This window comes from Molothrus ater, chromosome 1, assembly GCF_012460135.2.
Source record: "Molothrus ater isolate BHLD 08-10-18 breed brown headed cowbird chromosome 1, BPBGC_Mater_1.1, whole genome shotgun sequence".
Taxonomy (NCBI): Eukaryota; Metazoa; Chordata; class Aves; order Passeriformes; family Icteridae; genus Molothrus; species Molothrus ater.
Window position 1 is genome coordinate 118,698,103 of NC_050478.2, and position 24,026 is coordinate 118,722,128.

The 24,026-nt window shown below is 41.9% G+C and overlaps 2 protein-coding genes, 2 long non-coding RNA genes and 1 other non-coding gene across 7 annotated transcripts; 2 read left to right on the forward strand and 3 right to left on the reverse strand.

Annotated features, from left to right (window-relative positions):
* Positions 1 to 1,904: 1,904 nt before the first annotated feature.
* On the reverse strand, positions 1,905 to 16,154 carry LOC118695486 (uncharacterized). 3 transcript variants are annotated; one of them, XR_004981533.1, is made up of 6 exons: positions 16,037 to 16,154; positions 14,439 to 14,549; positions 13,536 to 13,628; positions 8,398 to 13,117; positions 3,866 to 6,621; positions 1,905 to 2,229 (listed from the first exon to the last, which is right to left on the reverse strand). It is a non-coding gene; the product is annotated as an uncharacterized LOC118695486 (long non-coding RNA). The 3 variants fall into 3 exon arrangements; XR_008508875.1 differs by having other exon boundaries at positions 3,866 to 4,050; positions 6,419 to 13,117; XR_004981532.1 differs by having other exon boundaries at positions 3,866 to 13,117.
* Positions 2,223 to 11,707, forward strand: MCMDC2 (minichromosome maintenance domain containing 2). The gene is made up of 14 exons (XM_036397061.2): positions 2,223 to 2,322; positions 2,408 to 2,538; positions 2,630 to 2,689; positions 3,007 to 3,202; positions 4,178 to 4,300; positions 4,465 to 4,572; positions 5,825 to 5,953; positions 6,470 to 6,701; positions 8,348 to 8,553; positions 8,865 to 9,031; positions 9,364 to 9,540; positions 10,277 to 10,419; positions 10,980 to 11,089; positions 11,541 to 11,707. The coding sequence occupies exons 1-14, from the start codon at positions 2,223 to 2,225 to the stop codon at positions 11,705 to 11,707; spliced, it is 2,049 nt and encodes a 682-aa protein (XP_036252954.1).
* On the reverse strand, positions 13,188 to 13,266 carry LOC118684438 (small nucleolar RNA SNORD87). The gene has a single exon (XR_004979842.1). It is a non-coding gene; the product is annotated as a small nucleolar RNA SNORD87 (small nucleolar RNA).
* Positions 16,155 to 18,108: 1,954 nt separating the features above from the next.
* TCF24 (transcription factor 24) lies at positions 18,109 to 22,716 on the reverse strand. The gene is made up of 3 exons (XM_054517540.1): positions 22,625 to 22,716; positions 22,252 to 22,531; positions 18,109 to 19,121 (listed from the first exon to the last, which is right to left on the reverse strand). The coding sequence occupies exons 1-3, from the start codon at positions 22,714 to 22,716 to the stop codon at positions 19,008 to 19,010; spliced, it is 486 nt and encodes a 161-aa protein (XP_054373515.1). The 3' UTR covers positions 18,109 to 19,007.
* Positions 18,713 to 20,494, forward strand: LOC118695496 (uncharacterized). Its single transcript, XR_004981534.1, has 2 exons — positions 18,713 to 18,864; positions 19,003 to 20,494. It is a non-coding gene; the product is annotated as an uncharacterized LOC118695496 (long non-coding RNA).
* Positions 22,717 to 24,026: the final 1,310 nt, after the last annotated feature.

A 24,026-nucleotide genomic window follows, 5' to 3' on the forward strand; every position in this document is an offset into this window, starting at 1 on the left:
GGACTGACTGAAAAGCACGATGGTTGTAAAAATGTGAACTCAAATACGACACAAATAAGAGTTCAGAGGTGCTCTCCCGGAGAGCTAAGTTTGGGAGTGCCTGCCATGCTCAAGGCAATAATTAAATATGCAATGAGATAAAATGGTTCTGTAAGTAGGTTGCCGCAGTGCTTTGCACGCTGACAGAGCCATGGCCCGTGCCCAGTGCCCTGCCCGAGGGTGAAGGCAGGAGCTGTGTGGGGCCGAGGCGCCAGTCCCGGCGGTGGGTGTGGGATGGGCTGGGAATTGCCTTCCCTGAGGGCTCGCATTGAACACGGGCGCTGCCCCTGCCAGGCCGAGCCCTGCGGGTCATGGCCCTCCCCGCGCCGCCGGCTGAGGGGGAGGCGCCGGGAGCGCCGTCCCGCCGCTGCCGTGCCCTCGCCGCCGAGCTCTCGCCGCCGGGCCCTCGCCGCCGGGCCCTCGCTGCCGGGCCCCCGCTGCCGGGCCCTCGCCGCCGGGCCCTCGCTGCCGGGCCCTCGCTGCCAGGCCCCCGCTGCCGAGCCCCCGCTGCCGCTCCGTGCAGGGCAGCCTTGCCTCTGCGGCGGGCACAAGGAGCGGCGTCGCGGCCCCGCGGGGCTGAGGGCAGCCTGGGCCCCGCGGTGCCCGCTGCTGCCGACCCGGCAGCGCCAGGGGAGGACGGGGCTCAGGAAGCCTGGTGCACAGCTGGTGGGGAGGTCTGTGAAGCAGAGGTGCCGGTGGCATGGAGTGAAGCGAGGCAGGAGTTGCTGATGTGCCGAGTCACACCTGGAGTGGGGTTAGCTGGCTGTGGGGACACTGGTGAACGCCATCACCCTGGTCAGGCTTTATTTTCCGAAGCTTAGGTGCTGGCTCCTCAGTGCACAATGAGCGGGGCCATAGCTCAGTCCTTCCTATCGTATGTGGTGTCCTGCGTGTCCAGTCTGGGTAACACAGGATCCAGGGAGATACAGTGGATCTATGTGTGTACATTTCTTTAAGCCCTTCTTGCTGAATATTCAAGGGATGGAGTAATAATCGTGCAGGAGTAATCCCAAAGATTACTCTTTGGAGTAATCTTGCGGGGGGGGGGGGGGGGGGGGGGGGGGGCTGGAAATCCCTATCATAAATTGTCTTTTAACTTGTGCCTTTGTTACTTCAGGCATTAAACACGTTTCAGCCCACAGTGTACAGGTCTCAGGCCACAGGGTTTATGCTGCTGCCACACTGCATTTGTGCTGGAATCCAGTTACTCCTTTTGGATGTTCATCTGTTTGTTCTCCCAAAGTAATTTCTGTGAACTCCTACAAGGAATCTCTCATATGCTGTGAGCTTTGATCCCTCATCAGCTCAGTAATTCCATGTCCTATCCTTAACCAGGTAGCTAAGTCTTATTTTTGAAGATTTGAGTGTTGTTTCATATTGGTCATCTACAGAGAGAACTAAGGACATTTTGCAGAAGAAAATATGAAAGACATTGAAACAGATGCATATATACAAAATAGCATATTTTGGCCTTAGTAATTTTCCTTCTAAATTCTGCAAAGTAGTGCTTCATGGTACAAGACTCTACTCTTAAAAAAAAAACAGAAAGAGATGTGGGTAATACATCTCTTGATGAAAACCTCACTGAAGAGCAAGGTTAGCTTCCAAACCAAAACTGTAGTTGTAAAAGCTTTGCCAGTGGGAATCAGAATTGAACATCTGTGTACATGCATGGAAGTAAGTGCAAGATCAGCACCTTAAGTAGGTGCTACAGGAGATCACAGCAGGGTAGGAAAGTCAGATTTTAAGAAAAGGGATGTTGCCCAGTTTCACACTTTTAACAGCTATGACAGACTTCTCAAATAAGGGAGATACAATTTTAAGTCTTACTTTTGATAGACTGATTGTAAAATCTACAGGGGAGGTTAAATTAAACAGAGACTTTAATTTCATGGGTTATGGAATTAGGAGAGTGAAATAATTCACCAAGGAAATGAAAATACTAGAGCATTCTTCAGAAATTTACTCTAGAAATAGAGTATGTGTCAGTCATTGGAAAGAGCTTTGAACTGAATTTTAAAAATCCTTCAAGAATTGCCTAGCTTCAAAAAGAGACTATTTTAATTTTGTGTGGCTTTGTTAGTATGTACCTTTATTATTACTGTTACAGCATGGCCAGTGCTACCATCATTTCTTCATGGTTTATTCCCACAGCTGGATAAAGTGTACAAGCATCTTGGAAGATGGATCCTGAAATACAGAAAATGAGGGAAGTTGTCCTTGTCTACCTTGACAGAAGTGGTGGCCTTCAGAAATTTGTACATGATTGCAAAAAATATAATGGTATTACTCAATACATAGTCTGTTGAATTGATACATAATGTTATGTTAACAAATCATTATTTTTAAAAACTTTTTGCTCTTACAGACTCAAAACAAAGTTATGCTGTTTATCGTTTCATTATTTCAATTAATCCTTCTGACATTGCTGAATTGGATGCAACTCTTGGAAACTATATTCTTCATAATCCCCTACAAGCTGCACAGATTTTTCAGTCAGTAAGTGTATAACAGATGAATAGGCAAAAGTGCATCCTCTAAATTTTAACAAGATTTTCCTTTCTTAAATGAAGTTATTTTTCCATCACAGGTATGCTTTGTAGCTATTAAGACACTATCATTAATTGAACAATTGCAGACAGAAGCCCAGGTGAGTCTCCATTGGTTTTCTCCATTTAGATCTTGAATCTTCTAAGTATAGTGAAATATTAGCAAATATTATTGTGTTAAGTTTTCATTTTCCCTTTGGTTGCAGTATTATTTAAATTATTAATAATTAAAAATAGCTGGAAGTCTCACCCTACCACATTGCAATTGTGAGATGAATTAATATGAAACCTAGTTACCCTTCATGTGTTTCTGAAATTTTTAACAGTTATGTATCACATTGTGTGTTTGTCCATAAAAAGTAAAGCAGTTTTAAATAAAAATATGTTTTTATGTCAATGCTATTGTGTCTCTTGCTAGATCAGTATATTGCTGAAACCAACCCATTTGCCACCTTTACCGAGTTATGTTCTGAGTCTTTCTGCATATCCCTTTAATTACACATCTCAAAGATTTTATATGTCTGAAGGGATAGTGATTGCAATGGGAACTGTAACAAAATACACACAAGGAGCAAGATTTCTTTGTACTGAGGAAACCTGTCCATTCTCTGAAGGTAGTAAAAAATATAAAAAATATTCTGTACTATTTCAAAAGCTTTTAAATAAATTTGGTAATAAGACGTTAAACCTAGCCTAACAAAGGTATTTTCTTATATAGTTTTGTTGCATATGCATACATTTTTGCAATGAACACAGCAGGACTTTTGTTAATTGAAAGGAGTGGACTTGCTCAGCATTATTAAATGTTTTGGAAGAACAGCTATGCCAGCAATCCCTTTTCCTAATGCTGAAGATAGTTTATAGAAGAAAACATAAGTCACCCATATAACTTGAACATATTTAATATCTTAAATAACTTAATACCTGAATAACAATAAAATATCTCAAAAGTAAATAAGCTAAACTATTAACATACCTTTTTCTTGGAAACTGTTGTCTATAAAAAAACACCACAGGACAATATGTTTTAGGTGGCTGGCAAAAGCTTCTAGCATAGAACAAGTGGTGCTTTGATGAGTAGTTGACCTCTGTGGAACTACTGCTTTGGGTAGTGTTACTGAACTGCTTGCCCCATTGCAGAGAGAGGCCCTAAGTACTTTAAGGCTGTTTTTTGCTTCTTCTGTAAGAGAGTCCATACAGTTATAAAAGAGATGCAAAATCCCAGAGTTTGGAGACTGCAGATGAAGTCACACAGACATCTTTATGAGGACACGTACCTCTAACAGTGACTGTCCATATCCCATGCCATTCCCACGGCAGGCAGAAGCCGCAGTGGCTCACTCCTCAAGAAAGCCCGGCCAAGCCGTTCATCTTGGGAACGTGCAGTGGGAAACTGCCATCTCGTGGCCAAACACAATGAATCACATGGATTATTTTAGTGCCATATGTAAGGGAGGTTCATCTGAAGAAACACATAATAAATTTAGAATTTCACTGTCCAGTATTTTAATTGCTTCTGTTCTCCATGGGAATTTAAAACTAGAACTATGTCTTCCTTTTAAATGGTTGGTAAATTATCTTTTTTTTAGGGTTTAGGTGCATCAGAGTGCATTGCCCTGGAGCTACAGAGTCTGCTACAGTGAGGACAGATTTTGTGTGTAGCTTGTGTTCTTCACCACTGCAGGAAGACATGAAATTTAGAGTACTTGGTGGTAGGATCTATGTAACCTTACTTTTAGATCTGGTAGCTTCCCACTTCTGTTATACAATAAGCAAACAAAATATTTAAGTGGAAAAAGCCCACTTAAAATACACCAGTCTTTTAAAAATATGTTTTCAAGAGAATTAACCTTTTTCTTTGCCTTTGTTTTGAAAGATAAACAAATAGTTGAAATGATTGATGCTAAAATTCTGAATGCTTTGAAAGGATATTCCATTGATAAATCACATTTTAGGATTCAGGCATTTACATTGTTCTTGAGAGGTAAGCTGAACTTTGGAGTTCTGTCAAAAATGTTTTAGAATTGATCTATAAGAATCCCTTTCAATTGTAGTTTTGGGGGTTTTTTGCTAAAATGGTGAAAGTCATTATTTATATTGCAGTTCTTTCTGTACTCCCCCCTCTAATTTTATAAAAAGTAGCTAGGTGACAAAGCAGTATGCACAGGTGATTGCAGAGTGTACATAGCAAAATTCTTGTGTCACTTTTACACCTCCGTTTAATTAAAATCCCCTGGCCAGCTCGGCAGTGTTATTATAAGTTGCTTGTTTTTTCCTCCTTTCTACTTCCTTTGGTCATGCTGTTCTGTATTAACTTCATGTATATTTAACATCCTTACTCAATCTAGCTGTTTTCCACATTCCAGCAGGATTTTTGGTTTCTACTACCACTACCATCCACCACGAACATTAAGTGATTTCTAATGTTAATATCCAACTAAAATCACAACTCAGCAACCTACTTCCATTAATTCTTAAAAGTACCCCAAACAAACACAGAAACAAGCAACAAAAAATCCTCATCCATTCCAATAGTCTAGGGAATTATATGGTTCATTTATTGAAAACTACATAGAAAGAACTAGTAGTACTAAAATTATAATAAAAATTTATAGAACAATCTATGGTTAAGATACTGAGAGTTGCGTGCAGTAAATTTCTGCTAGTTATAGTGCTCTGTGTGGTTACTGTGTTTCTCAGGCTGAGATTGAGATCTGGTTGGATCTAATTCTCATTTTCAAAAAATAAATGGGATTTGGTTTCCTAAGGTGCACAAGAATATAAAGGTTCACAAAGCTATTTGTGGGTCTTTTTCAAATCTGTGTAATTTGTATCTCCTTTTTATTGTGTTGGGTTTTTTTTCTGACATTTTATAGAACAGTGACTGATAGTGGTAATGCCACAAACTTCAGAGTAGGAAATATACTTGCAAAAAACTATTCATTTTCTTTTCAATGCACGACTAAATGCATTGTCCATTTTCTTTATCATGAAATCTATTTTCCCTAACCTGGTGTGCCTTCCTTATCTTTTGCACTAAATAATTAAAATTGTATGTTTCATTTTATTCTAGTCCATTATCAATCTGGCCTCCAGCTGTTTTGTGCCATAGTTAAATCATAAAATCAAACATTCAGAATGTGTAGAAGTTTTCTGACCATGTCTTTAAAACTGTTTCTATGTGCTAACATATCTGTAGCTTTGCCCCCCTGCACTTAGTTTTTTATTATTTGCAGATGAACTGGCCAATAAAATGACAATAGGAAACCACTACAGAATTATAGGAATTCCAGCTTGTGTACAAAATGGCTTACAAATGACTGCATGTATAGAAGTCAATAGTGTACAGCTCTATAAACCAAATGGTAAGAAAGTTCCATTAAAAATCGACTTAAACCCTGGAAAATCTCCTAGAAAAAAAATCTTAATAATTGGTACAGTTTTTTATTATCTAGAGGTCCAGTGTTCAAAACTACTCAGGGACTTTCCTCTTACAGCCTGAAATCTGTACTTGCTGTTATTTGAGAATATCTGCTTTTGCCTGATTTCCATGCATTGAGAAACTCCCTAATTATGTAGTAGTTCTTCAACTTCTCTTTCCATCTTCTATCCATTAGAAAGTACTTTGTAATCATATAAAATGAACCTGATATTTCAGTTTGTTTTTCCTTTCTTATTGCATCAATTCTAACAGATCATGTCTGCCACCTTTTTAGAAGTAAAATTAAGTGTCAGATGCTTACATTCTGAATTTATGCTTAATATAAAGATATATTTGTTCTTGGTAAGTTTTTGTATCAAGACTCCAATGGTGATTTGTACTCACTTACCTGCATAGGTCTCCCTAATGTGTTTGTTCACCTGTACTTTGTTTCCATTAGGTCCTTCTTTTGTCAGTGACAATTTTAAGTATCTGCTCTCACTGACTTCAAGTTCATGCTGGAGGTTTACTGCTGTCCTGGCCAACATCTTCGCTTCTCAAGTTGTTCCACCAGGCACTTACAATACTCTTAAACTTGCAATATTGCTGAGTCTAGTACAGACATGTGAAAAAGAAAATTCAGATTATCTGGATCTCTTGATTATGACAAGTGACCCACTAGTACTTGACAGGTAAAGAGATTCCTTTTTTCCCACAGAAATTAGAACTTAAAATCTAGTCTTTTTAAAGATAATAGGATTGACATGAAAAGCTACAGACTTTATTTTAAAAGAATATACAAGGCTCCAACTTAGTTAAATACTCAATTTTTATCCCTTGGACATTTTTCTTTCACATGGTAACTCTAGATCAGAACTTCATTAATTATAAAACTTTTGAAAACTCTCATAAGATTATGAGAAAAATTTAACACTAACTAGCACTGTTTTGCAGAGTTCAGATAAAAGCTCATTCCTCTAAAATCAAAACTGAAGGCTGTCCCAGAAGCTGGTAACAAAAACAAAGGGCTCAACTTTTCAAATCTTGTGACAATGTAAGCTCTCTCATCACTGATTCCCAGCTACTGGCCTTTGAATAAATAACCAGTGTATAAACAGATACTTATGTTTTTATCTCTTTTTCATAAAAAACATTCAAGTAAGGTATCAGAACTCACATGCATCTTTACACATAATCATAAATCTGCTTGTTGTTGCCTTTAAGTATTTTTCACTGTGCATTTTATCTATTTACCTATTCATGCAACAATAAACTGTTAACACAATTTTACATACACGGCAGAAAAGTACAATATGCTCAGATTTACATTAATTTAAGCAAAATCACTTTCTCCTGACATAACTCAAGATCTCTGAAAGGGGCATGAATTTTATTTTCATTTGGAAGTTATTCAACCAATTCACTAATATTCTTTGTTGTGAAAAAAATCCCAAAACTTTGACCTTTTAAAAATTTAGTTGTAGGAATTAGTTCAAATTTTTAAAAATGTGAACTGCAAGATTTCTTTTTTCACAGGTTAAATTTCTTAAGACAAGCAGCAGTTCTGTGTTTTAAGAATCAAAACATCTGATTAATATTAGAACAGTTGCACACTGTAAATCATGATTGATATTGTAATTTGTACTATTTTGCATTAGCACAGTGTTCATTATCAGCAGCCTGTCAAAGTAGGCATTTCCTACATATTTCCATTGCTGCAATACCCTAGTTACTACTTCTTACTTATTTTACTTAGTAATTTTCTTCCAGGTCATTATAGTGGGGCAAACCATGCTCTGACATCTTAAAATCATTAAGAAGCTTTGATTGTGGAACCAGACAGACAATTTGCAACCTCTCTGTGCCAAAGAACATAGCACAGGGGATGAAAAAGAATTTTTATACCCGATTTCTCCAAAAGAATTGGAGGGGAGTGTGTAACTCAGAAAGTCAGAGCTTACAAGTTCCAGCCTTTTCATTTTTCCCAGATGGCCAGAATTACTAATCCTGTAAAATTTTATATCACTGGAAAAGTTTCTGTAGAATAAAAAGAGGAGTTAACAATGTGAGGTTAAATTATGAGATGTCTTTGATTTCCTAGGATTTACTTCTGCAACCCATGATTTGCCTCATGTTTAATCCATAAGAAAGTGTCTTGATGACAGTTGTTAGAAAGCAGTCTTGAACCTTTTGTATTTAAACATTTAGTTTTGATGCTGGTTTCATGTTAAGGACTTTTTGTTGTTGTTGTTTCTAAGTGAGTCTTAATACTTATCAAGTTTTTTTAGAAGTTAATAATTTAACAATTTATGACTGACAGAATTATTTAATCCTCCAGGCTTCTGAATTACAGCTTATGTCTTCTGCCCCGTGGTGTACGACACCCACCTTCCAGTGACATTTTCCCTTCTGTGTCCAAAGATAAACACGGAACTGGAAGTGCCAGTATTCAAGCCTGCAGTGCTGTGCTGGCCAAGGGTGGCATCTGTTACATAGGAGACTTAAGTTCATATAAAAAGGATAAACTTGAACTTCTACAGTCTGGTAATCTCCTACCTCCTAACAAATGAGGGGACGGAACTAAATAAAAATGCAAATTTAAGGCTAGGTTTGTTCCCCAGCTTATGGCCCTCAAATGCTGCAAAAATCTGTACACTGTTTTGAATGGGTCTGTGTAGGACACAAGGACAAAAAAGCCAAGGTCCTGTAAACTCAGATCTGCTACATTACAGACATTCATTATTCATAACAATTCAGCAAAATCATAATCATGACTGATTTCAGATGTGTGTGGGACTAGAATTTATAGCTAAGCTAAATCCATCACATAACTGATGAATTTTGTCTTATCCTAGTGCTAGAGAGCAGAACAACAACAGTATTTATTCCTGGGAAGAAGTATGGAGAAGAGGCTGACCAACAAGTCACTGTTTCAGTTCAGACCAACTTTTGGTCTTTTGTGGATGTGGACTCTTCCTCAAAGAAACATATACAAAAGGAGAACTTTCTAATAGGACAGATGGTAAAGTACATGCCTTTTTCTGAGAGGAACTGTGCTATAGCTGTCACTGGTGTTTATTTCCACCAATAAAATAATGAAAGCATTAAAACTTGTCAGTCGTTCCCAGAAAGTCACAACTTTAATAACTTTAAATCAAGTATCTTCTAAAATGAGATAGATTTCCCAAAAAAGTAGGTGTCATTCAAACAACATACAGTACAGGTAATTCATTAGATAATCTTGCAGTATAAGTGGATACAGGATATTTCAGATCTAAAACACTGTGATGCTTCTACAAGTCAAAAGCCCAAAATAAATATGTAATGTTTTCTTTCTGTGGATCTTTTCCTTAGGATGTGGGTTTGATTCCAGTTAACCTTGTAGATGGCTTTGGGCTCTTGATCTACAATGAGTTTCCTTCCTGTCACCTGTCTTCTCCTGTTGTACATCACACCTTGAAAAAAGCCATTAATCCTGAAGCCATGCTGTACAAAGTTTCACAGCAGTTCAGAACACAGGATTATGAGGAGGTAACAAATTATACACAATAATTTAGAAATGCATTATATTTGTGAATATCATACTGGGTTTGGCATCAGAAAGTTCTCTCTGCTGTCTGCTTACTTTTAATACTCACTTTCTGCCCTTTCCCCCACCATATTTCCACTAGCACTATTAGGATCGTTGACAAAAACAGCTTCAGATCTTGAAAAGGGTCAGTTATAATACAGTTTGAGCGTGTTTCTGGAAAACATACTAAGTTAACATTCACATGAGAACAGATCTCCAGTATCTATTTTTGACCAAAAAGTTTACAACCACCAGTAGAAGTTAACATTGAATTCTAATTAAATTGTCAATACCTGTAGCATAACTAACAGATGATTCTCCATTGAAGTGCTCAAGGCTAGGGTGGATGGGGCTCTGAGCAACCCTGGTCTAGTGCAAAGTAAAGTTGGAATGGGAGTTCCAACGGGCTATGGGAGTCCATTGGAATAAAGTTGGAATGGGATGACCTTTAAGATCCCTTCAAACCCAAACCATTCCATAATTTTGTTTACTATCAAAGATATGTCCTTATTATTATCCTTCATATTTTTCTTATTCAGTATAGCCAAATGGTGACAACTGTCTTTACTAGTAAAGCTATTTGTAGAATATATTGTCCAGCCTGTATGACTATGCCACTGGTGTATTAAAAGGTGTGAAAAAAGGGCAATTCCTTATTTTCCTGGTAAATATTTAAAGTTCATGCCCTCTCTCTAGTTTATTTTGTTTGCTAGGAATCTTCATGTTGAACTGAGTTCAGAAGCAGAAAGTCTCATTCAGGGCTATTATCTTGCAAGTCGCAGGGTGAGAAGAGATTCCATTCATGGATCAACATTATCAGCCTCTGCTCTAAAAATTCTGTATGTCCTACTTTCCATTTTCAAAGAGAAATTGTGCTAATCTGCACAGGAGCTTGTTTAATAAAAAGCTACATGAGACTAATGTTTTGAAAAGTTCAAGCATAAATAATCTATTTATGAATGCCATTTATTTTATATATTGACACTGCTAAAAGAAACCCAAGTTCAAACAACTTTGCCAGGCAAAATAAAACCAAAAACCCCAGCTATTTACAAAACATTTCATTATTAAAGCTATCTAGAAAAAAAAAAAGGGATTTAAATTATGTACAGCTTTATTATGGAAGCAAAAAAAGTATTAATGGATAACGTGCCAAGTTCCACTTTTTAGCACAAGAAGTTCATGCATAGTATGTATTTTGTCAGTGGTAGGTGTAACTGCAGAGCTGAAGTATGAAAAAAACCACCCCAGTGTTAACTTTTAATTCACACAAGTGCTTGATACAGGGCAGTATTGCCCTGCATTCATGCATTCATGCCTGCAGGTATTTTTTGTCAATACATTGCATTCATGCCTGCAGTTATTTTTTATTTCTGACATGCTTATATTGATCTCTTAGGATTTCACTGGCTAAGGCTCATGCCAAGCTCAGTTTAAGGCAGAGAGTACTTGAGGAAGATGCAGTGATTGCCATCTTGTTACTTGAGTCATCGCTGACCCGAAAACATGGTAAATAATGCACGACAGTTCCTTAGACTTTGGTGCATCACTGTCACATCTGCAAGTCTGAACAAATTCTACATCCATTGATTGCAATAGCAGGTAATTTCAAATCAAAATCTAGAACTTCCACTGCTGCAGACTGGTACTGGAGGAGTCTGTCAGTTTGTCTCAGTGCTGTATGTAATGAGGCCACAGGCCAGCACCAAGTCTGTCCTTCATACCGGTTTATTTAAGGAATTGCTCTTCTAACACCGGCTCAGGTTAAGCTAAGGACAGACTTCCCTCCCTTGTTTTGTTTATTAAGCACTAGTCATTATTTGTTCACACACATATTTGGAAGCAAGGTAAGAATTATGATCCAGGATTGCATTGCTACATAATTTGCATCACAGCTCTTTTTTCCCCCCAAAGTACTGGCAAATATCAAGTCTTACAGCTTAATTTTTTCTTTGCCTAGGCATATCTCCACTATGTGTGGCACCAAATCCTGTATTTCCATTTGACCTCAGTGATGAAAACTCCCTACAACAGAGAGATATTTACCTCATGCAGTGTCACCATCAGCTCCTGAAGTTTATTTCTGCCTATAGCCCAGGAATTCACATTAACACTAATGAAGAGTAAAAACTCCACTCTAAGTAAAGGTAAAGCCTGAGGCTTTGGCTTTTTTGAGAGGCTGCAATTAGAAATCCAAAATTACTAAAAATTTAGAGGACAGTTTAGTGATGTTTTAGCAAGGAATACAGCATAGCTGACAGGACTTGAATTACAAGTTTTGTCAGTTATTTAAAGGCAGGAGGGATATCCTGGAAAGCCATGGCATCAGAACACAGCCCCAACCAGAACTTCTCTTCCTGGCTACCATTCACAGCTAAGCAAGGAGTAATTTAGGATTCAGGATTTTTAATAAGAGTACAACTATAAATTAAACCACCAGTTCAGATTTTGATGTTTCATTTCAGCTACCTGAATTCTGCAGTTTCTCTTGTTGCTTCCTTTCAAATGTATCACCCAAATGGTTAAGGAGTTTTAAGAACATTAAAAATCTTCTCTTCATAGTTTAAGTCAGTCTTTACTTATTCATGGTGTATAGATTTTGAAAGGTATAAAAGTATTATCATACTCCTTCATGTTGTGTGTCTTTTTTTACATTACAGCAATATGAGATTAAACAAGGATGCCAGATGCTCCTGAAACCAAAATCCAAACAAAACAAAAAAGCCCACAAAACAAACCACAAAAGAAACCCACCAAACCACCCCAATCTGCAAAACCCAATGTTTCTACATTATTTTATATAGATTGCAGGGGATAATAGAGTGCTACAGTTAGGTAAAAGAAAATTAGACAACCTGGCAAGCAGGTAACTCAGTGAGTTCAGCTCTACCTCACTGTAAAAACAAATGAAGAACATGTGGTAGGAGATGAGTTGTTTGGAGCACCCTATGGTTCCCCAGCTACAGACTTTCCTGTGTTTGATGTTCCTATAGGATATAGCACTAGGCATAATCCTCAGCAAGCCTTGCAGCTAAGAAATACACCTTAAATAAAAAAGCTGCAGTAAAATTGTTCAGACTTCTGTCAAATCTGGACAAGCTAAATAATTAAGGCTTGTGTTACTCCCACCCAGGATGCCATCCAGCAGGATCAGTGCTACTGCTCCCATCGCCTCAACAAAAAAATAAGCTACTGAAAACAGAAATCCAAGATTTTATTCATACCCGCTACTAACACTGTAAACACTTATTTAGAGGGCACAAATTTTCCCACATTTTAATCTTTGCCTTCTTCACTTTTGATTCATTTATTTGATACACTCAAAAATTGATACTAAGTTCTCAGACTGCCCAGAAGGCCACTTCTCTTTCCAGAGTGACACTCTACCCTGAATTTCGTTCCAAGATTATTCATTTTCAGTGAACAGCGACTCCCCGCCGTACTATGGAACCAAGCAGGATTTCTGATGAGCAGGAAGGACAATGGAAGCATTTCCAAGTGCATTAGAACTCCACATTCCAGGCTGCTGTTTTCAAACTAAGAACAATAACAATAATGAGTTCGTTTCCTGTACCCTTAATTAATCTTACACAAAGGTATTACTGTCACTGGCATTTCAGATTTAAAGATACACATCAAAAAACATTCAGATGGGTAAACGGCAAAAGTCTCATCATTATGCCAGAAAAATTACTCTTTAAGGGTAGACTGAAATAGAATTCCTTTATAAATCACTGGTTTTGAGAAGCAATATTAAGGGGTTTTCTGCAGAAAGAGCACAACATTTTATCCTTGCTTCTCCCCAGTTTCTCCCATGAGCTCTTGAAAACTGGAAGGCTTGTAGCAGTACAAGGAAAGGATGGTAGTAGCCAACATGGCCAGTACAGGCTTTCCCTGGATGGCAGTACAGCCTGCAGGAGTTTGAGCACTGTGACAGTAAAAAAAAACAACTGACCTCCTTAAACACCCACACTTCTACAAGTGGGTGGACTCTCCTCCTGGAACAAGGCTGGAAGACAGTGGAGGTGGTCATCTGATGTCACAGAGCCTTGGGAAAAAAGATATAAAATCAGAAATGACAGGAGCAAATCAAAGTGGAAAACCCTACTGATTAGCTGGCACATCAGATATACAACACTGCTCATCACAACATTCAGTTGGGTAAACGGCAAAGGGTCATCATCACGATGCCAGCAATTTCCTGCCTATATAAGGCTGCTTTTCCCAGGTACTAAATACATGGGAATTGGTTAAGTTTGTCTCAAGAGCTGTACTTCCACGAGCTGAAGCAGAGCCTTCATTTTAACTGCTAAGCACAGAACAGACTGAGTACAACCAAGAGAAAAACAGCTCTGTTTGGGCACAAAAATGCAGGTTCCTCTCTTACATTCAAGCCCCAGATGGCGATTATCTTTCTACAGGTAAATCTCACTACCACAGCCACCTTTCCCTGTGGAATATATTCCAAGATTGACACAGTTGAAGTGCCAGCATGGACTGTGATCTGAACATACTGTTGTTCACTTAATTCTCTCCGTGTCAGCTAACATCCATGAATTCTTCCAATCAGAAGTTTCCCCAGTTAAAAACTAGGTTCTCTGATACAAGCCTCTCCCTCTTGACTCCTTTGGGATTCTTGGATTGCACCTGCTTTGTTCTGGGGAGCAAGTCTTAGGAGATTTTATAGCTGCCATAATACCTTTTGTAAAGATTTTAACCTCTTAACCCAACATACAATCAAATTTCTCTTTTTCCCATCTGTAAGGGACTTTGCAAGCCATTAACCAGCTTCAGAACTCTTGATCTGGATTTCAGGATGCTTCCCTCAACATCTTCGAGTACAGTAAGAAATACTTACTTCTGTAGCTCCATAATTCACGTGGCATCTTTCTGCTTGCAAGGCACAGCAGAGTCCAGATTGAGGATTCCCAAAGCCAGCAACAAACTCATCTTGAGCTTCACTTTTTGCCTAAAACAATGAAAAGAAGATATTTGATTCAGAAAGCTCCACTGCTGAGCCAGCAGCAGAAAACATTAACACTTCTTCGGGAACATTAAGCCCATGCTCTCCTTGTAATTACCTGGGACAGAGCATCAGCTGAGATCAAGGTTAAGCAGAGGCATGACCATTTTCATAAAACAAGCTCCAATGACTAATTGCAGGACAAGTACAGTGCTCCTAATGATCAGCCAGGCTGGAGAGAGGAGCACCCTGGCAGGGTACAGCCTTTAACCCCAGCTCACGTGTGACACTCTGGGGAACTCGCTGATGTTTTGCCACCAGTTGAACTGAGGTCAGCACTCACACCACAGTCTGTAATGCAGGAGAACATTACCCCAGAGGCTGCTGAGACTCCTGGGACCCTGTCCCTGCCAGACCCCAGCAGTTTGGATCCGTGCCTATAACCCAAACGAGGGCATAGTCTGGGTCATCTCACAGCCCTTGCCCAATTCCCTGAAGGAAAAAAAAAGGTAATTTATCTTTTGAATTATGACAGGCATTTGCTGATGAAAACGATCTGTCAGCAAAACCAACTATCTCTGAATGTCCAAGATGTCATTCCTTTCAAGACTTGATGAGCCAAGAGACAGCTTCAAGTAGCCACCACGTGGCACACAGTAATTAGGTCCATCTGGGTCTCCCACAGCACCGGCTCTCCTGGGCATCCTGTGGCTGGAGTGTCAGCCTGAACTGCGCCACCCCAGCGCCCAGGGGAACACAGGCACAGCCACGGCAGCGTGACGATCGCTCCTTGTTCAAGTGACAGCTCCGGCTGCTTAGAAAAGCACCTGAAACCATTCCTGCAGTTCCTGAGATTAGTCATTGCTGTGACCTGCCACGTCAAAAAATCCTGATTTCCCACATTAAACACCCGGGAGCATTTCTAATTCCTCGGAGAAGGGCAGAAATCACTCGACTGTTCAGACAAGCAAATGTCTGGACTGCCGAGCAGTTCTTGCTCCAAGGAGCACGGCGGGGGTCGGGCGGCTGAGGAATCACACGGATCGCTGCGGATCCACACGGCGGGATCACTGAACCACAGGATGTTAAAGGTGTGGAACGGACCTCAGCGATGATCCGGTCCCAGCCCTTTCCTGCCACGGGCAGGGACACCGCCCACTAGACCAGACTGCTCAAGGCCCCATCCAGCCCGCCTTTACACGCCGCCATGGCTTGGGGCGCTCACAACCTTCCTGTTCCAGAGGCCTCACCACCCTCACGGTAAGGAATTTCCTCCAATACCCAACCCAAATTCCCCTCTTTCAATTTGTACTCGTCAGACTCAGCGGCCGCTCCCACGCCCGAGGACGGCGGGACGGCTCCCAAGCCACGGATCAGCACGGGCACGCCCCACGCCCGGGCATTCCCCCTTCCCAACCACCGCCTACGGCTCCTCCGCCAAAGGGAGCCCTGCAGACACGGCCAGGCCCTGCCACATCCATCCAAGCACCCACCGAGGCACGCACGCCGAACGGAGGCGGGCAGGCGCGGGCGCTCCGGTTCCGTCCCCGTTGGGAAGGGAAAGGCCGATTCCCGCCGGGACCCCGCTAAATACGCGCGGCGCGCCGGGGCGGGGCGGGAGCGGCGCCTTCCGGCTGCGCGCGCAGAGGGACACGGGGAGAGCGCAGCGGGCGGGATTGAGATGGGAAGGGAAACGATCCGGGTCCGTAGGCGCTGCTGGAGTTCCGGCTGCGAACAGCCCGGAGGGCAGCTCCTCTGCTGTGGCCGCGGGAAATTCACCTGTGCCATCCCTCCGAGGGAACGGCGGTGATGACAATGACCGAAGTTTGCCGGGATCTTTTAACTTCCTCCATGAAGAATGCCAGCTTTTGATAGCAGCGTATAAGCATTTTACAACTGTGTTCCTAAGTACGTGCATATTCCTAGGGTTAAATGCCAAACTCTTGTGTTTCAGTATACGAGGGTATGAATTGTTCCTAGGAAATGTAGCACTGGAACCAAACATCAGGTTTGAAGCAAGCAGGTTCAGAGGATCTGTTGCTATCCTGCTGTATAAATTTCTAGAAGATAAAAGCTCTTGCCTTGCTCAAAGGGAGCGTGTTGCCTAAGCTGGTGTCTTCTGAAGGAAAGGCATACTTCTGATGCAGAATAATCTGTCTCAAGGGAAAAAAAAATCCTCATTCGTAAATATAGGTAACTCTTCTTTGTCACGGATATATTTTATGAAAAATCCTTTTGCTAGGATCTTTTCTCCTGAGAAGCTGAGAGGCCTCAGAAACCAAATGTAAACAATAACTATCTGCTGTTGTGGAAGGCAACAGGTGCATCCTTGATTGGTCTCATGTGGTTGTTTTTAATTAATGGCCAGTCTCGGACTCTGGTCAGTCACAAGATTTTATTATCATTCCTTTCTAGTCCTTTCCTTGCTAGCCTTCTGACGAAATCCTTTCTTCTACTCTTTAGTATAGTTATAATATAATTTTCTCTTAATAATGTATATCATAAAATAAATCAGCCTTCTATAACATGGAGTCAAGATTCTCGTCTCTTCCCTCGTCCTGGGACCCCTGCGAACACCACCACACTTCTTAACTGAAAAACTGCTGTTGAAATTTTGCATGTTTTTACAGGCCTATAATAATTTCATAAAATGCTGGAAAAGTCTTAGGGATACAGCTATAGTAAGTACCTACAGTGCTTGCTGCTCTGATTCTCTGGTTGCCTGCAGAGCATTGTAAATATTTAGTTGTAAATACTGCAGGGGTTGTGGAGAACTCTAGATTTTACCATACTTTTTTAACAAAAGTTGTTCTTGGTAGTGTTTTTGTTTTCCCTTTTTCCTAAATGCAATTTTAAAGTGCTCAGAAAGAAGACAACATCTCTAAATTCACAATATTATCATGTACAATGAAAAACTGATACAGGTCTTCCAGCTTGCTTGAGTCTGAGATGTATTCTCTGTGCCATTCATTAATAACTTTCCATGTTTTTAACTCTTATTGCAAAAGTATTTTTCATTCTTACAAATTCAACTAGGTTGGAAAAGACTACTGACCTCCTTTGACTTATCACCACCTTGTCATTTTGATCAACCTACTAAGTGGCATTTCCTGACTTTCCTTGAACAGCTCCAGGAGCAGTGACTCCACCACCTGCAACTCCACCACCTCCCTGGGCAGCCCATTCCAATGCTTAGCAGCCCTTTCTTTGAAGAAATTCTTCCTGATGTCCAACTGACCCCCTTGCTTCTTGGTTAAGCAGTCAGAATCTTTCAATGCCATTAAAAACACTGAGGAATCTTTTTTTTTTTTTTCCTGTTCTTGAATACTGTCCCTTCCAGGTATATTGTCTTGTTAAAAGCTCAGAATGCTGCAGGGGCAGTTGAGAGCTCCAGATTTTACAGTACTGTTTTTATGAAAGTTGTTCTGGCTAATAATTTCATTTTTCTAAATACAATTGTTAAATTTAAACCATGAAGCTTTCAGAAAGGAGACAGCATCTATAAATTTAGAATATTATTGTGTGCAATGAGAAACTGATAACAGATTTTGCAACTCAAAGTATATGATATTCACTGAATAATATTTAATAGAACATTTACCTCAGCAATAACAAACCATATGAGAAGTACAGTGTTTTACAGAACAGATAGAAAGGATGACATTTGTGCATTTAGTTTCAACTTTTCTTGCCTAAATACAGATTTTTAAGTGAACAAGCCAACAGTTTGGGTTCACCCTGCTCCAGCACATGAACCCCTTAAATGAAATGAGCCGTGGTGTGGTGAGCAGACACGTGGTTGTGCCAGGGGAGCAAACACAGCCTGAGCCCTGTGTAACAAGCAGCACAGTCCTGGGGTGGGTACAAGCAGTGCCCAAACTGCAGCACTCTGTGCAGGAGGAACGGGTCTCTCAGCACATTTTTACTCCATGAACGTGCATCCATATTCCCAGCAATAGCTACGAACGTGTAGGACTCTCCGATGGCTGGAGCCCTGACCTGACAGCTGCGGTCAGGGGATTTCTGCCATCGGCTTTAAGCAGTGGAGAAAGTCTGTGTGGGATTACAGTTGCTATTTTTAGCCTTGCCCTTCTCTTTTCACCCAAGCCTGTTTTGCCCTGTACTTGGCCATTAGCACATAACTCCTCCTCTCTTTTCTCTCAGCGCTCGTCCCAGAGAGGACAAGGATCCTTGACTCTGCTGGCAGCTCTTTGCTGCTGCTGCTGCTCGGATTGGTGCTGGCTGCAGCCACCACCGGCTCCCCCTCATTCAGATCGCAGCAGTGACAGAAACCAATGAAGTGTCACGTTTACTTAATGAGGTATTAATTACGCTTAAGAATCAATTCCTTCTCCTCTACAAACAGCATTTCAGAAATTACAGTTTGTCTGTAGATACTGTTTTTTTAACTTAAATATACATTTATATAAGGTGTAATAAATAACCTTTTTTTTTCAAGGGAGGTTAGATCTGTGAAGATGTTGATGTTTCCCCATGGTTTGCGCTGTCTCCTTGTGCCGAGTGAGTCAGAAACTGTCCCGTGGCTCCAATGTACAGCCTGGAACGCATGGGCCACTTCTGCAAGAGAGGAGACAAGCACAGCACTGAGACACCCGGGATCTCTGCACTCCAGCTGCAGTTCTCAGCAGAGATTTGATGGAATCACAGTGCAAGGAAATAGGAAACTCTTGCTATCACAACACAGTTCCATTTTTGTCATTCGATGGAAAAATGTTTGGAGCTTCTTTGGAGCTCAGCCTGGGTATTTGCTTTGGTAATTAATTTTGAGGCACAGCTCCCAACCCTGCCATGCCCCAGCAGACGGGACCAGGCCAGTCAGCCAAGCTCAGTTTGAGTCACAGATGTTCTGTTAGTAGAATAAAACAAAGAATTCCTTCTCAAGGCACCAGGGATGCTACAGGGATACACCTGCACCTGCAGGGATTGCAGCCCCATGTGCACAGCCATCCCTGCTGGCTGGGCCCCACAACACCACAGGGGCTGCTGCTGAAGGCTGTGAGTCTAAGGGAATTTAATGTAACTGCACCTTGGCAGTCTTCAGCACTCTCAGCATCTTGTTCTTGTCAGCTCCAGCTATTTCAGATGACACAGCTCATCTTTACACTCACTGGTTTTTGGAATCATCCCTTAGTCTTGGTGTTAAATATTTATTCTGACAGCTTGAGTTTCTAACCCCAGCAGGTTTCTCACTGCAAGCAGCCCTGTGATGCAGGTGGCTGCAGCTGGGCACCCAGAACTTGGGAGGGAGCATCCAGCTCCATTTGCTGTGCCAAGGTCACTATTAGAGATGTGGATGCTTGAAGAGACAACTTGTTACACACACTGGATGCAAAAATACCTGAAATGCAGCCAGCACATTGTTCCAAAAGAATGCAGTTTTTTAAAGACTCTTTTGGGTACAGACTGGCACCTTTCCTGTGGGTAAAGGGCACTTAATAATAATGGAGATAAATCTCAGCTCTTCTGTTCAAAGACCTAAAGCACCAGCATATCCTCACTTAAACTGTGCGATCTCATTCAGCATTTCATTTCAAGTGTGATGTTAAGAGTTTGTCTTAACTTAATAAACATCCAAGTTCAAAGTCATTAACCATACTTTTCAATCAGTGTACACACAACTGTACTTGAATATTTAACTTCCCTCACTATTTGCATGTACTATGCTTCATCTATCAGCTTAGTTAAAGATTTTATCTCTAAAGGTTGTCTCATATCCTGTGTTCTGGGGTTTTTGAAACACATATTAAGATTTGACTGCGACACATTCCTCAAATATATTCATTAAAAAATAATTGCTTAAGTGAATCCAGTATTACTCTCTTCCAGTAGCCTGGGAAACGGGCATCTGGATCATTTAACTGCTGTAATAACTATTCAGAAGTATTTTTTTGCCAGTAGTAGTTGGCAGCTGAATAAAAAGTACCATGAGAGACCTGTGTCCTTTCACTCTGACTGAGGGAAGTAACAGAAGCTATTTTGAACTTATTTTGAAATACATCACAGTATTTTTTTACTTAAATTATAGCCATCTTCTAATTGATATAGAGGTTTTGCTTTCTTTATGAGTCTGCTAATCATTTAAATGGCCTCAGAAGCCTACATTCACATCATACTGTAAAATATAGCAACCAACACTGTGAACAAGGAACTCTCTGTGAATTAGGCACTTTTTAGAAATTAGAGATTACTTCACAAATTAATCTTAATTAAATCATTCTGAATTCAGACTCTTAAAAAGAAAAGCAAACATCCCAGGGCTCTAGCTCACTCCCTGTGAGCAGAGCCAAAGAAAACACCCTGCGGTGTCTGAGCCCCATCAGTCAGTGAGCGCTGCATTTGGAAACAGTTTCCAGCCCGCTCCTCTCCAAGAGCAGTTCCCCTTTCTCATCCCTTCTGCATCGCTGTGATTTTTGTTTGACAAAGGGAAGAGCATACACCAACCAGAGAAATGCTTCGGTAGAGCACTTTCATGGAGTAATTAACACGTGGCTGGTAATTAACACCGCTGTGGGCACTGGGCTGCCGGGGCAGCAGAACCAAAGCAGGCCCAGCCGTGCTGGGTCACCGCTGTGGGACAGTGTTGGGACAATGTCACCTCAGCACATACACCCCTCACAGCTGTGGGACAGTGTCACCTCACTGCATACACCCCTCACGGCTGTGGGACAGCGTCACCTCAGCACATACACCCCTCACAGCTGTGGGACAGTGTCACCTCACTGCATACACCCCTCACAGCTGTGGGACAGCGTCACCTCAGCACATACACCCTTCACAGTGTGGGACAGTGTCACCTCAGCACATACACCCCTCACGGCTGTGGGACAGTGTCACCTCCCTGCATACATCCCTCACGGCTTTGGGACAGTGTCACCTCACTGCATACACCCCTCACAGCTGTGGGACAGCGTCACCTCAGCACATACACCCTTCACAGTGTGGGACAGTGTCACCTCAGCACATACACCCCTCACGGCTGTGGGACAGTGTCACCTCCCTGCATACATCCCTCACGGCTTTGGGACAGTGTCACCTCACTGCATACACCCCTCACGGCTGTGGGACAGTGTCACCTCAGCACATACACCCCTCACAGCTGTGGGACAGTGTCACCTCACCCCACACACCCCTCACAGCTGTGGGACAGTGTCACCTCAGCACATACACCCCTCACAGCTGTGGGACAGTGTCACCTCACTGCATACACCCCTCACGGCTGTGGGACAGTGTCACCTCACCACACACACCCTCCACAGCTGTGGGACAGTGTCACCTCACCACACACACCCCTCACAGCTATGGGACAGTGTTGGGATAGTGTCACCTCAGCACATACACCCCCTCACAGCAGGATCCATTCTGTCCCTCAGGATCACCAAGGTTTCCACACAAGGACCAAGAAGATGCAAGGACTCCTGTGGTGCTGACCTTCATTTCCAACAACCAGGTTTGGATCTACATGAGATTTGATATTTTGGTGCAAAGTTCCTGAAGCTGGAGGAACAAAGCTCCAAGGTATTTCCAACAGACCCCTAAGACCTAGGCACAGTGGTTAGTCCAGGCAGAACTTCTATGTAATGCCTCTAGGCAAGGTCCAGGGACATTAAATCTTTAGTTTCAGTTACCTGTCTAAGGCCAGTGTACTCACTCAGTGACACAAGGTGGTGGCTGTCCCTCAGCTCCCTACCTTGACAGGGTGCAGGTACCCATCCCCGCGCAGGGTGCCCAAGCCCTCTCCCGGTGACTCCTCCTCATCCTGAAGGCTGCGGGTGAGGTGCGCGATGTAGGTGGTGGCCAGGAGGAGCACATCCAGCTTGGAGAGCTTGGTGTCGGGCGGCACGGAGGGCAGGGTTTTCTGCAGCTGGAGGAAGGCGTGCCGCAGGGTCTGCACCCGGCTGCGCTCCCGGGCCGCGTTGGCGGCGGCGGGGCGGCCCGGAGCGGGAGCGGCACCGGGAGCGGGAGCGGCACCGGGAGCGGCATCGGGAGCGGCATCGGGAGCGGGAGCGGCACCGGGAGCGGGAGCGGCACCGGGAGCGGGAGCGGCCCCGGCCGCCAGCGGCGGACAGCAAGTGCTGCTGCCGGCAGAGGAATCGGGCTCTGCCCCCGGGCTGGAGATCTCCTCGCTGCTCTCTGCTAAGTGTCCACAGTCCATCCCCGGCAGGGAGGGGGGTCCTGCAAGTAGAAGAGCATCTCCAAAGTAAGATGCCGCGGTGAGCTGGAGCCAGCACGTTCTGAAAATAAGGATGGTCAGAAAGGCAGGCACTGCCTGTGCTAGGAAAAGCTGAAATACAGCTCTGTGAACTGCTTTTCCACTCCCTGCTTACAAATTCAGCATCACCCAGGGGTACAGAACAGAAGTTAAAATCTTTGCAATGATCAGTATTTGATTTTTTTGGCAGTGTTACACAGAGCAACTTTTTTGAGTCACTCATAGCCAAGAGATGACTTCTGAGAAAACCCAACAGGCACTACCCAGAGGCACTGCCACAGTGGTTTCCTTTTATAATCAACTAAAAATTAGGCTAAAGGCAATTTTTAAAACTCTATTATTTGGGATGTGGAACTGTTAGTATATTTTCTATTTTCACTGCAATCATTTTATGAACAGTCTTATAGGTGAACAGTGCTTCAAGGACTATGGAAAGAAAAATATTATTTTCAAATGCATCAGTAAGTGAAGACAGAGCACGGACTCAGTTTTTGAAGGGCAAAATTTGGCCCAGCATTTTAAAGGATCAGGAACCGACTTCTCCTGTCTTCCCACCCCTAACCTTACTAAAGAAATTGCGTGCTTATCCTTTCTCATCTACATTTTCAAACTTCAAAAGAATTTTGTAAGATGTATTTTGGCCATTGGGGGGCAAAATAACCTTTTGAAAACATAAAAAAAAATATTTAAAGAAAAGCTGAAAACAGTGACCTTAAGGTCTTTTTTCAGCTTTTTGTGAGGATGGTCTGTCAGCTCTGCCTGTAATACAACTCACAATCCTTTAATTCATTCAGTTCCATAAAAAAATGCAATTCAATCAATATTCCCCAAAGTGCAGCACTTCTTAGCTGGAATAATACCTGATCCTGTGGTCCTCAGCCAAGCAGCCCTCGTGGGTGTCCCAGATCCTGGTTTTCACGTGTTAGGAGTGTCTGTTCCTGTGACAGCCTGGCTAGACAAGGGTAGGAACAAGTTATTAAACCTTTTAATTTCATCCAAATACTGTGTAATTAATAGTTTAAATAACATTGATGCACATAAATGACTGAATATATACATTTACAAGAATTAGCTCTTGATTTTGCAGAGCATTTCAAGCACACACTGAGGTTAAAGATTTCTATCAAAGACAAGGAAAAGTTTCTAAATAAATCTTTTTGCAGTGTTGTAATTTGATGGTATTTAGAAAACTTTTTTACTGTTATTATTTTGGGTAATTAATTGTCATTAATTTGCTATTAATGTGGCTCACA